The sequence below is a fragment of the Passer montanus genome, unplaced genomic scaffold (assembly GCF_014805655.1).
Source record: "Passer montanus isolate IOZ18808 unplaced genomic scaffold, ASM1480565v1 scaffold132, whole genome shotgun sequence".
Lineage (NCBI taxonomy): Eukaryota > Metazoa > Chordata > Aves > Passeriformes > Passeridae > Passer > Passer montanus.
The window spans coordinates 182,814-196,052 of record NW_024360055.1 but is presented as its reverse complement, the minus strand read 5'-3'; the positions used below and the strand labels follow the sequence as shown (position 1 = coordinate 196,052).

Sequence of the window (13,239 nt, the reverse complement as noted above, 5' to 3'; positions counted from 1 at the left end):
GATTTGTCCTTCTGTCCCCTCCAAAAAACCAAAAAGGAAAAAAAAAGAAAAACAAAATCACAAAGTAAAAGCACTGTGCAGTTATCTCCTCTGTCCAAGTAATTTTCTTGAAAAGAAGAGGCACATCCTGTCCAGCCACGCAGGCTGCACTGCCAGACAAAAAAACAAGATATAAAAAAGCCCAGTGTTCTCTCAGCATGTTTCAAGATGTGTAACTGAATCCCATAAATCTCACCAGAGACCTTGATTTAGGTCATTTGGAGTAATTCGCTACCATTTAATCTCCTCACCTACTTTCAGGCTGCTAGGAACACAATGGCTGAGCAAGATGTGCTGAAAGCCCCAATTCAGGGACCCAGGGAACACAGACTCCCAAAAAAAAGATCTGGATCAAGGGCAGGAGGACCCCTGTCCTCAGCCAAGGCAGAGAACAGCTCTGACACCAGCACACCACAAACAAAGGCTGGTTTCAACTGGATGCTGTTTCAATGATCATAAATAATCTTTTCCAAATGAAAATGCATTTAATTTTAAAGGAAAAAAACCCAATTTTTTATTGCATGCATGTTATAATACATGTGCAGTTGTGTATTTGATAACAAATCAAATAATATCAAATAGAATAATTTGATTATTTAGGTTTAAGGCAGTTGAGAAATAACATTTATATCATTCAAAATGTGCTACAGGAAGTTTCAGAATCAGAATTCTCTGAAAGACAGCCCTGGCTTTTGGGTTTCTTGGGTTTTTCAAGCATCAAAGATGCAAGAGTTCTCAATGATAATTATTATATATCGTGTATAAACTCCCTCATTTACACTAAGAGGCAAGGGAGACCAAAATCTAAGCAGAGATAAGATGCTGAGCGAAATTTAGAACGTGATGAAGTAATAAAATATAAACTTCAAGAAATCTGTGGTACAGCTGAAGAGCTCTTTAGTGTATTGAAAAGAACATTGTGTTTGGGCTACTTCAAACAAACCCAGATAAATAAATACTTCATACACATAAAAACACAAAACCAAAAGTGCTTTCCTAGCATCTGAAAAAAAAAAAACCCACTCTCTGTAAGAGAAATGAGGATTTGGGCTCTAAAAAAAGTGAATGGTCAAGAGGCTTTGGTGTTACTGCCACAAGCAATGAGACTTCAGGGGGATCTGTGGTTTATTGACAAAATCAGCTTTTAAAGAGGCACAAACAAGAAGAAATGAAAAAAAAAAGGAGGTGGGAAGGAAAAGGAACCTGTTTTCCTTGTCCTTCTCAGAGCTGGATTTGCTCTCCCTATCGCTGTCAAAGGCTCAAAGTCATTCTGCAAACACAGCACAACCTCCCCACAAGACAGCCCAGGCAGGGCTGGCTGGATGCTGGTGGCTTTCATTTAAAAAAAATAATAAATAAATACAAATCTACTTACTCTTCCCATCCCCTGCACACACCTTTCCGTGCAGGATCTCAAAGCAGCCTCCACCTTGCAAGGAGAGGCATCGATCTTTTGGTGCTGATAAATGTGTTTAAACAGTCAACAAATAAATAACTTCTTACAGAGAGCCTTCCCCAAGCTGCAGAATCCTTAAATTAAAGGTAACAGCAAATTAGCAGCGCTTTCATCCCAACCATAGCAGCTGGTGGAGCTGCTCTGGGTTTGGGACAGGGTGGGGTGCAATGGGAACTATTTGCATGAAGCCTGATCCTAAAACCACTGCAAACCATGTGAGGGAGCTGGGAGAAAATTATAGCTGCTCCTCCAGCTCCCAGCCAGTGTTTATTGTGGAATTCACAATTCAAGGAACCTCCAGCAGCACAAAAACAACATCAGTTCTCGTCCCTCCATAGGGGATACTGGATACTGTGGAATTTCCCAAACCCCCATATGGGTTTGTCTTGTTCCTCCCCAAAATCCTGATGGGAGCCTTGAGTCTGGGTCCAGTTCTGAGCCACTCACTTCAGTAAGGACAAGAAAATCAAGGAGTCAGGAGCAGCCAGGCAGCAAATGGATAAATCACAGCAAGAACGCCCAACTGTTCCAGGGTGTTTACCAGAAAATAGCTTGGAGTTCCAGAACAAAATAAAACAGAAAGCCCCAACAAAACCAAACCAAAATATTTCCTTTGCTGCCAAAAGCTGTCACTGCTTTCAAGGCATAAAAGAAAGCTCTACCTGCAGGGATTTTCCAGAGGGGGCAGTGCCAGAATTTTTTCCCAATTTAAATCTGAAACCAAACCACCACCTGAATTTCCATGGACAGGTTTGGTGGGGAGTGTTTTTAGCCAAGATTTTCAGGGACAAAGTGTGAAAAGTGGAAATTAATGGATGCAAGGAGCCCTTCCCAGCTATATTCTATGAAGTTCACTGTGATGGAGAAAATAATCTGACATAAAGTCTAAATTAAGATTAATTCCTTAAGTATGAAGACAATGGTCATAAATGTGTTTGGCATTAGGCAGCTGGCCTAAATAAAAGGACTTCTTTTACATTTATGTGTAAATTAATTTATCATTACAGTCAGAAATTAATCATATCATAGAAGGTAACACCAGCATATGGACTGATAAAAGTTCAAACCAACCTCAGAGCAAACACAAACAATCTGGATGGCATAAGGAGGGGGAAAAGGCAATTTAGCAACCAGCACTGAGCCTTCACACACACAGGAAATAAAATCAACACTTGAGGGGTCCAAAAGTCTGCTCCGAGGGGTGCTCAGCCCAAGTTCTGAGTTTATCCAACAACCCTGGTCAGCAGAGCTGAAATCTTTGCCAACACAAGCTCCCTGCTAAGGAACCTCACACATTTAGCACAGACAAAATTTTGCCTTGCAAATAACCAGAACCCAAGAATGTCACAGCTCTGATGAACCTGGCAGAGCTCAGAATGTTTAAGCCTCTCCCAGCCTGTCCATCCTCCCTTCTTCCTTTTTTTTATTTTTTCATTTCTACAGCACAACTTACAAGCACCAAAAAAAGAAAAGGAAAAAAAAAAAAAAGAAACAGAACAAGGGGTATCCAGAGTTTTTAGACATTCAGCTCCAGGGGGAAAACACAAGAGCACAATTTCATTCATAGCAAGTTGAGTTTCCATCCAAACATCATCAGTGTATCCTGTGACCTTTGTAGTGCTGCATTTCTCCCTCCTTTCCCCCTCCCTTGTCCAGCTGCACACTCTAAAATCCTTTACAGGCACAGCCTTTTGTTCCTTTTTCAGCATCTCTCTGCAGCTCTGGGTTCCTCCCCGAGGAGCTGGGACAGCCAGCCCTCCCTGCAGCACAAACACTGGGGGTTACTGGTGTTTTTGAAAGGGGTAACTGGGAAGAAGCCTCTTCCTCCTTCACCAGATGGAGAGAAGACAGAAAAGTTAGGAAGGGTTCCATTCATGAAAGAGACCAAAGCAAAGCCAGGCTCCTTTCCAAAACCACTTCACAAGGATGTTAATTTATTAAATTTCTGAGTGGCTGCTTATCAAACACTGAGGAAAAACCTCCATGGGCCTGCTCAGGGATCTGCACCTCCACACTCTGCTTTGTCACTGTCATTCATTCATTCATCCCCTGCACAGAATAAGGAAAATTCAGACTTTTTTCCTCCTCACAGCAACAATGGCTGCTTTTTATTAATGATATTCTTATTAGTGCTTTTCTGTCCTCAGATTTTGATGCATTTCAAACACACCCCTGATAATTTGCTTTATAGGTCACAGATCTGAATTTACATTTGCCCATAACCAAAATAACACATAGATAAATTAATAGATAAATAGGGAGCTAAGTAGGACTTGGACAGTGGATTTGCCCAATGCTCCAGCCAGGAAAGCAGCCCTGCCAGAGGGAAGGGATGTCAGCATCTTGGCACATCCAAACAATTCCCTGATTCTGCTTCACAGGCACTTGATCCAGCTCTGGCTTCCCTGGAAGGTGGGAGAGCATCAGCTTTGCAGCAAGCTTCATTTCCACTCGGGGATGGATATTCACAGTGCCACCATGGCCTCGGGAGGAGCTCGCTCCTCACAGCTGTCATTTCCCAGGAAAACACTTGAGACAGCCTCCTGCAGCCCTTCCCAGAGGAAGTGGGGTGGAAGAAGGAGAATTGTCACAGCCCAGCAGCCACCAGCTGGCCGTGGTGCCACAGCCCTGCCCACACTGAGGAATTACACCTGGTGGATGAGTGGAAGTTTCTTATATACATAATCCTGTCCCAAAAAATTCCCCATATTTTACCACAAACAGTGCTAATGAAATATGTGAATATCCCCTATTTTTATTTTTTTTTTCCTAGAAGCAGCAGAATCACATAAAATGTGTTTTAGAACCACACACTCAGAGCTGCCCTGCTCCAGTGTGAACCTGCACAAAGAAAAGGATGTTGTGGAATTCCCCAATTTTCCCACCTAAATTCACAAACTTAGAGCATGCCCTGCAGTGGGACTGGACTGCTGGCCCAAGACACACTCAGGGACTCTTTCCCAGGCAACAACTGTCGTTATTTTAAGTAGATTCAATTTGCAAGCACTCCCCATCTATAAATTGCATCGTTCCATGGTTTCCTCCCTGCAGGAAAACCATCATCCAATGACAGCGGTACAAAAACAACCCAAAAATCTTTCCTTACTTGCAAGAAGCCAAGAAGCTCTTCCTGGAAAGTCCTGTGATTTAAGAAAAAAAATCAAAATAAAAACAACAAAGCCAACGTCAGATGTAGCTGGACCAACCAACTCGCCCTGCTGCAGCAGTTGAGGGCTGGAGATTGAAATCCACGCTGGGTTTGAGTTAATCTGGTTATTTGGCTCCTTCTCAAGAGTCAAAAAGGAGGAGCTGCTCATGTGGCACAGGATAAGGCAGCTCCCCTGGCCTAATTCAGCCCATTTCACACAAATCAATGTGAAGCATTGCTGGAAACCCTTCAAGACCTAAGAATTTCTGCAGCACATTTAGCAACACCTTCAGAGAAGCTGTGATTAACTCTAAACTCAAAAGCAAAACAACTGGGTCGGAGGATTTCCAGTTTAACAACAGCAAATAGTTACTTTGATGGCAAAAAATTACAATGTTTTAAATGGTTCCAATCCATTTACAGCATCTTCTTGGAAAAACAGCAGTTGAGCTTCCTCACATTACATCCATATGGTTTCTGACTTCAAACACACCAAGAGTTTCAATGACCTTTATCCAGGGATTTCACAGAAAGAAGGCCCTGTTTTGTCTACTGGAGTGCTGCAATTTGGGAAGAAAAGGGGAGAGAGAAAGTAAAAATGGAGACTGGTCTCTACTGATGGAATTCCTGCAAGGTCAAGACCCTTTCTCCCATTTTCTTCCACACTTTTATTCCACAATAAATCCCATAACTGCATTTGCCTCCCTCGCCTACAAAGCACTGACAGCATTCCAAGAGCAGGACACCTGTGATGTTGCAGGAATTCTCAGAGAGAAACCATGAAATCTGTGAAAGTCATACCAAAAAATGAACTAAATAAAGTTGTGAGTAATGAATATCAACTGTGCGTGGCACAGCGAAAGCCATTCAAGGGAACATGTGTTTGAACATACTTTCCATCTCAACAAAGGTTCAGATTTTTCACTCTTCATAGCGACAGCTGAAAAAAAAGTTGACCAGGCAAAGAGATTCTTCCAAGTAAATCCCCAAAATGGCCAAAAAAAATTAGTAAGGATTTAAAAAAAGAATAAAAGAGGAGTCGAGCCTTTTAACTGACAGGAAAAGGGAAAGAGACAAATTTGTAACCTCACCACGAAAGGAAATCATTTAGAGCTGAGGAAAAATGTCCTGTCCCTTAGCTGGGAGTCAGGGAAAACTGGCTATTACCAGTAAACTTTTTATAGAATCCTACTGGAGTTACACTGGCAATTCCCTCTGCTTTTGGAGGGAACTGCAGCACTTAAGAGGACGGAGTGGTTTGGTCAGCTTTGCTCTCCAGCCTTCCAACACCTGATGAAACTGCAAAAAAAAAAAGGGATTTTGGAGCTGGAGAGGAAAGAAGGCAGACTCTGCATTCCTTCACCTCTTTCCATCCTCATTAATAATCCATTAGCAGGAGTTGGACACAAAAACACAAACTATTGCTGGAAGATCAAGGCAGTCTCCCAACGCCCCCTTCCCCCTTTTCTGGCACCAAGGCTGCTTGGCTGGCCCAATCCAGCCCCAAAACCCAGGGGATTATTTGCACTATCAGGAACTGCAGAAAACCAGATGATTCCACAGCAATTCCAGAGTTTGGAGCAAGTCATTGTTGCAAACAAATGGAATCACTTACAGGCACGGAGCCCTGATTAACTGCAAAAACCCCTTAAAAGGTAGTTTTACATTTTAAATGGGAACGTTAATCCAACGCATGCAGAGTTAAAATATCAGAATTCGGGATTGTTGCACTCAACCACGCCGGGGTGAGTGGTTGAAAAGTCTCTTTATAGGGTGTATTAAAAACTCTGGGAATCCCACCCAAGGACCAGTCACAGTGGGCAGTGACCAACCTGGTGACCCAAACACAAAAGAGAAATCAACATTTATGTGTAACATCAGCACCACTGAAAAATCCCAAAGTGCACGTGTTCAGCAGTAAAATAAATGACAGTGATCTCAGCTCATTGATCTAAAAATCTGAAGGCTATTCTGTAAAAAAAAACTGCAACCATTGAGAGAAATGCCAATTTTTGGTTCAATTCATAACCAAAAACATGACACTTCCCTTCCAGCCCCCACATTACAGCTGCTGACCCCATCACAGCTACTTCTGCAATCTTTCACACCCAGAAGGGCTGGACCAGTTGGGAGAGCTCACCAGGATTAAAAACTGACGAGCATCCCTCAGGAAGATGGACCATACAAAATGAGATTTCCACACAGCATTTAAGGCAAAAAATCACAATCAGATCAGACACACTCTCAGACACACTCGCAGAAAGGAAAAAGGGACTTATCCAAAATTCATCAGCCATTTTGGGGAGGTTTAAGGGAAAGTTTGAGACATTTCAGTAGCCTGAGTGTGATGGCAGCTGGGAGGTTGCCTGAACCTTATTTTCTGATTTCTTATCAGGATTTCTTATCAGGAATCTTCCCTTAGCAAAGACAAACTCAGCTCAGCAACCACGCAGCCACCTCTGGGCTCTGCTTGCTCCTGCTGTAAATTACCTCATCCATTTGTCATATTTTTAGCACTTTTTGGGCTGGGCTGCAAGATCTGCAAGAGATGCATTTTAACCTTTGCTAGCAACCACTCAAGGACAGAAGTGGTTTATGAGCCCTCGCTGTGTAAAAAAATGTCAGTATTAAATTTCTGCAGCTCAAACCATGGAGCTATTTACTGAAGCTTTATACAAACTAATTAAATATAAGGCGCTCGTGGGACACGAGGAGAAAGAAAAGGAGAATTAAGAGATAAATCACTGGCTTTTCTTTCCTCAGCAAGTGTACACTCCAATTTAATATATTAAACCAAAAAACACCCTGACAGTGCTCGCTCGGGCACACAGAGGCAGCATCCCAGCCTCACATGGAACACACTGCACAGCATAAATTAATTATCTCTGCCTCACCACAACTTGCACAAAGGAATTGGGAGAGACAATCCAGACAAGGGGATGAGCTTGAGATATCAAAGGCTCCATATGGAGTGAGGGAATCTCACTCTGCAGCTTCACAGGGCTCCCAGGCTTTGTGAGCACATGGCACGGGGAGGTATCAAAGCAGCTCTTCCCTCCCCTGCCGGCCCTGGGTCATCCTGGCAGGAGAATTCTGACTGCTTGACATGGATTCCTGCTGGAGTTTCCTCAAAAAAGGCACTCCAAGGAGTCCCTGTCCAAGAGCAGAGAGGACAAACCATGGAACCAACGGAGGAAGGCTGGAGGTCAGTGCAGGTGTTGGGGAAATTCAGCGTGTCTGTGGGTTAATTCCCCTCTGCAGAGTGGGTTTGGAGCTGAACCTCCAGATGCTGGACACCATGGGGTCACTGGGCAATCCTGCACATCCTCTGGTGGTCAGTCAGAGGCCAGACCAAGAAATCAAGGCTGTGTCCAGCCTGGTTCCAGCCACCTCCACAGATGCACAGCCAGAGTGGACAGGTCACCAGGAAGGAGCTCCTCGTCCCCTCAACGCCCCTGATCGCTGCACGGTAACTTTGGTTAAAAAAATCTTCACTTCAGAAATCGATTTCATTCAAATGTTTACCTCCCCACACGCACAAACCACGGGAAGAGCCAGCTCCAACCCAAAAGAGGCTGAGAAATGGGGAGACAAATACCTACAGCTCATGGTTACAGCAGAACAGAGAGTGTCACTCATCCACACCCCATCCCTGGAGCTGCCCAAGGCCAGCTTGGACACTTGGAGCAGCCTGGGGTGGTGGAAGGTGTCCCTGCCCATGAGATGAGCTTTAAGATCCTTCCCAACCCAAACCACTCCATGATCCTTTGCCCTGCTGCCCCTTTCTCAGTAAAAACCACCGAGCTCGTTCAGCAACAGAAAATCAAAAATTTTGCCTCGTGATGATCTATTAATCAAGCCATTCTTTAAATGGTTTCTGATTAACCACTTAAGGCTATTAAATTTTTAAACAAAGCTCCATCATTCCATTAGCAATCATTTAAAGTGCTTAAGGAGGTGTTTGTGGATTAAGGGTTTTAAAGGAAGCCTCTAAACACGGCTCCCAGCGCAGAGCAAAGCACAAAAAACGCCGTAAGTTTCTAAATGCCAGCAAAAAATACCCGAGTTTTCTCATCAGAGGAGCAGATGCCACCTCTCAATTCGTGTGGCACGCCAACACGTGATTCATCTCACCCCCACAGCCCCTGCTCCCCTTCCCAGCCCAGGGAAAGCATTTCAGAGTTAACATTTCCATGCTGTTCCCACAACTGAGGGAGCAGGACGCCAAAATCATTCTGTAAGAACCTTGGTGAGGAGGCAGCACCACCACACTTGCGGGTTTCAATGGATCCAGCACCATCTCATCCTGCCACTGGGATGGAGGGAGCTGCACATGCCTGGAATTGGAGCTGAGAGATTCCCTAAGGAACCACAGCAGTGCCCAGCTCAGCACTGAGCTATCTGCGGGATTGTCATTTTGGGGAGTGATGTAAAGCACAAAATAAGCAAAGGTTTGTGGTGTTTTAAGAGGAGCAAAGTCTCCCTCCAAAGCTGGCACCTAAAGGCAGGGAGACAAGGATCCCCATTGCCAAAGCAGCTCCTGAAACCAGTGCTGGGCGCAAAAGGGAAAGGAAAAGCTCTAAAATAAACCAGGAGCTGGAGGACAGGGTTGCTACAGGACTGTCCTGTGCATTTCTGAGCTGTCTGGTCCCTCTACACCTCCCTCCAAGGAGGGGCAGGAGATGGATCAGCACCTCCTTCCCAGAGCCAAACTGGGAGAGGACACCGAGGTGAAGGCATCCCTGCCCTCACCCCAATTCAGGAAGGAAACCCCCTTCTCCCAGCTCCTCCCGACCCCTTCACACGCTTCCGGCCTCCTTAACCTCCTGCATCTCCGACAGCAGTGCTTTATAAGGCCAAAAAGCAAAAAACAAATAAAAATCCATGCGCCACTCCTGCAATCCACTTTTGGGAGCACACTTCCAGGTCAATCGACAGCCCCAGCAATGAGCTGAGCTCTGGCAGCAGCAAGGAAGGCTCCTTCCCATTTTCCTGGTTTCTTGTCTGAAAAGGAAGGGAAGGATTTCTAATTCATGCAAGAGCTGAGAGGTGAGAGGATGTGCTTTGCTAATTCTAAAGCCTCCTTTCCGTGTTATTCCCAAATATTGTGACTGCAAGCTCGCATTTATCACGCACATTTTGATGGGGTAAATAATGAAAGAGCCTCCAAGCCTCTAATTTGATGCTGATTGCAATTCCCAGTTCCAAAGACAGCAAGAAAACAGGAATAGAAACTAAACCAGTAAAAGAGAAACACGCCCTTCTCCATTTCTAACTTTAAGAACCTCAATATTAAAGGGAAAAAAAAAAATCAAAATAAACTCTCAACACAGCTTCATATTTGCTCAAATAAGCATTTTTCAACGTAAGTACCCAAAGTGCTTTTAGGTGCAGGGCACTGGGGTCAGGGTAGGACATGTCTTGTAGGACAACATGTTTTAGTGATTTGCAACCAACAAGCAGACCCTCCTCCCCAGCAGGAAAAATAACTGAGCACCTAATTGCAAAACAATATCTTAATTGTCAATTTGAATCTAGGTTTCCTACTCAGATTTAAATCTGGCTGCTTTTTTTTTTTTTTTTCAAATTGCATTGATTTAACTCAATCAGCCCTGCCCGAAGGCCATCTTTCCTGCATGCTCTGAGCATACCAAGCAAGTTTCAACCAATTAGATAAATCACTGAATCTCACAACTTCCTAGCAGCGACGTATCAAGCCATGCACAAGCCCTAATTATTCTTTTAAATACGTCTTATCCCGAAAACTTCACAAAAATAAGCAGCTCGGGGGAATTTCACCTTTTTTTTTTTTTAACCTAGGGCACATGATGGCCAGCTGAATTCTGCAGGAGACCTGCATGGTCGTTGCAAAGCCCACTGTTTAAATGTGTTTATTATTCCCCGTGCTGATGGGAATAACGCTGCTGCACGAGTTTTATTCATTTATTCATTTTTCTCTGTGTGTGCGTGTGTGTGTGTGTACACCCACACCCACACTGCAGCCCCGAGGTGTTACACTCCAGCACGGCAAGGAAAAGCAGGGAATTCTGATGGACTCACCCCCAGGAAAATCCTGAATAATGGAAGTTTCTAGCACAAACAGCTTCCCAGGGACCCCCGAGCACAGTCCCCCATCAGCAGCAGTGGAAATATGCTCCTGTGACACTGCACAGATTGTTCAAAGATTCCCATGACAGGCAGAGGATTAAAAAGCAATTCCCTGCCTCTCATATTTCACATGCAAAGCCGTCTCTGGGAAAGGCAGGCAGGAAAAGATGGATCTCCCCGAACTCAAAAATGTGGGTATTCCATTAAAAAACCCCTCGCTGTGGTACCTTAAAAACGGCAGCACCAAAGCTGGAACTACCCCGTGGGGACACACACAGCACCGCAAACCCGACCCAGCTTTGTATTCCCAAAAAAACCCTGCAAATTCCAGGCAATCTGCAAATGATTTCCCTCTTCCCCACCCAAACATCCACTGCAAACTCCTACAATCGCCAGGCAGGCTTGCAGTGAAGGCATGGAAATAAAACCGTTCCCTACCTTTAACTTGAGTGTCATATTCAGCTATGATCTCCTTATCCTTTTTGAATTTTGCTGGCGACGTCATGTTTTCTTTTCCAAAAAGCTGAATAACCTCGAAAGAGATCCACCAGAACACGAGACAGAAAGGGAATTTTCGCTCCTCTCAGCACGATGCCTTGGCTTTCTGCTCGTCCTTCCCTCCCCCCCCCGCAAAAAGGGAAAAAAATCAAAAAATCAGTCCATGGAGAGAGGGTGTGAGAGGGAGCACAGCAGCAGGAAAATGCAGATGTTGAGATCAGCGGATGGAAGAGGCAGCAGTTTTGTCTCCCTGCACCAAATCCTTGAGCAGCAGCATCAGCCTGGCGAGATCCTGCAGCCCCAAAGGCTCTTCCTGATCCTCAATAGCACAGCCAGGGAGTGGAAGTCCTTCCGCACATGTTTTGTGTGGGTTTGGTTTGCCCTTTTTTTATTTTTTTTTCCTCTCTTCTCCTCTTTTTTTTTTATTTATTTCTTTTAATGGGCTCGGAGATGATGCAAATCAAATCCCAAACGAGAGCAGCAGCAGCAGAGGAGAAGCAGCTTTGGTTTGCTTGCCTGCAAATACAAAAAAATAACAATAATATATATATATATATATATATATTTAGAAAATTACTGCTCGCAGCCCAAATTTGTGACGGGAAGCAAAGCTGCCCTGACACCCTGACATTGCAAATCGTCCTTTGAGCAGAGCAGTGTGAGGCTGGAGCTGCAGCCGGGCAGGTGACCAGGGAACACGCCTACAGCGGGGACAGGGATGGCTGGGGCACAGCGGCTCCTTGGGGACAGCCCGGGGACAATGTGGGGTGCAGCTCCCGGGAACCGGGGGGAACCGGGGAGCGACTCCCGGGGGTGATTTGGGGTGCGGCTCCCGGGGGAGTAGGGGATGGTTTAGGGAGCAGGGATCCTTTGGGATGCGGCTCTGGTGGGAGCCGGGGTTGATGTGGGGTGCAGGTCCCAGGGGAGAATTTGGGGTTGATTTGGGGTTCAGGTCCCTGGAAAGAATTTGGGGTTGATTTGGGGTACAGGTCCCAGGGCAAAACTTGGGGTTTGGGTCCTGGGGGAGAATTTGGGGCTCGTTTGGGGTGCAGGTCCCTGGGAAGCATTTGGGGTTGATTTGGGGTACAGGTCCCAGGGCAAAACTTGGGGTTTGGGTCCTGGGGGAGAATTTGGGATTGATCTGGGGTGCAAATCCTGGGAGAGAATTTGGGGTTGATTTGGGGTGCAGATCCTGGGACAGAATTTGGGGTTGATTTGGGGTTCAGCTCCCAGGAGAGAATATGGGGTTGATTTGGGGTGCAGGTCCCAGGGCAAAATTTAGGGTTCAGGTCCTGGGGGAGAATTTGGGGCTCATTTGGGGTGCAGGTCCCGGGAGAGAATTTGGGGTTGATTTGGGGTGCAGATCCTGGGACAGAATTTGGGGTTGATTTGGGGTGCAGGTCCCAAGGAAGAATTTGGGGTTGATCTGGGGTGCAGATCCCAGGAGAGAATTTGGGGTTGATTTGGGGTGCAGGTCGCAGGGCAAAATTTGGGGTTCAGATCCTGGGGAGAATTTGGGGTTGATCTGGGATGCAGATCCTGGGAAAGAATTTCGGGTGCAGGTCCCAGGAGAGAATTTGGGGTTGATGTGGGATGCAGATCCTGGGAAAGAGGGCTCGGCCCCGCAGCCCCGGGCGCGCCCCCGCCGGGCGGCTCCGCCCGCAGCTTCTCCCTTTTCGGCTATTTTTTTTTTTTTTTTTTTTTTTCTGGGGGGTGATTTAGGGTTTCTTCCAGCGCCCGCTGCGCTGGGCAGGGCGGGACACAACTTTTCCCCCGTATTTCTTTTCGATTTGGATTTCTCCCCCCATTTTTTTGGGGAGGGGGAGGGCGCGCTGCCGCAGCCCCCGCGGGAGATGCGCGTACGGGAGGAAGAAATAAATAAACACGGCACCCGCCGGATCCGCATCCCGCCCGGGAAGAACAATGCGGGCGGCGGGGAGAGGAAGCGTGGGGGGGTCCCGAGGGGGGCCCGGGGCTGGGGGGACGCGGC

At 45.9% G+C, this 13,239-nt stretch overlaps 1 protein-coding gene across 5 annotated transcripts in view; it reads right to left on the bottom strand.

Moving 5' to 3' along the window:
• The window catches only part of SRGAP2 (SLIT-ROBO Rho GTPase activating protein 2), a 100,556-nt gene extending 88,484 nt beyond the window's left edge, over window positions 1–12,072 (bottom strand). For 2 of the 5 annotated variants that reach the window (XM_039699393.1, XM_039699394.1), the window contains exon 1: window positions 11,190–12,071. In XM_039699393.1, the coding sequence (XP_039555327.1) occupies window positions 11,190–11,256 (67 nt within the window). In that variant the 5' untranslated portion in view covers window positions 11,257–12,071. Of the gene's footprint in view, window positions 1–11,189 lie in introns of all 5 variants that reach the window. The other 3 variants (XM_039699395.1, XM_039699398.1, XM_039699396.1) reach the window with 3 other exon arrangements.
• Window positions 12,073–13,239: the final 1,167 nt, after the last annotated feature.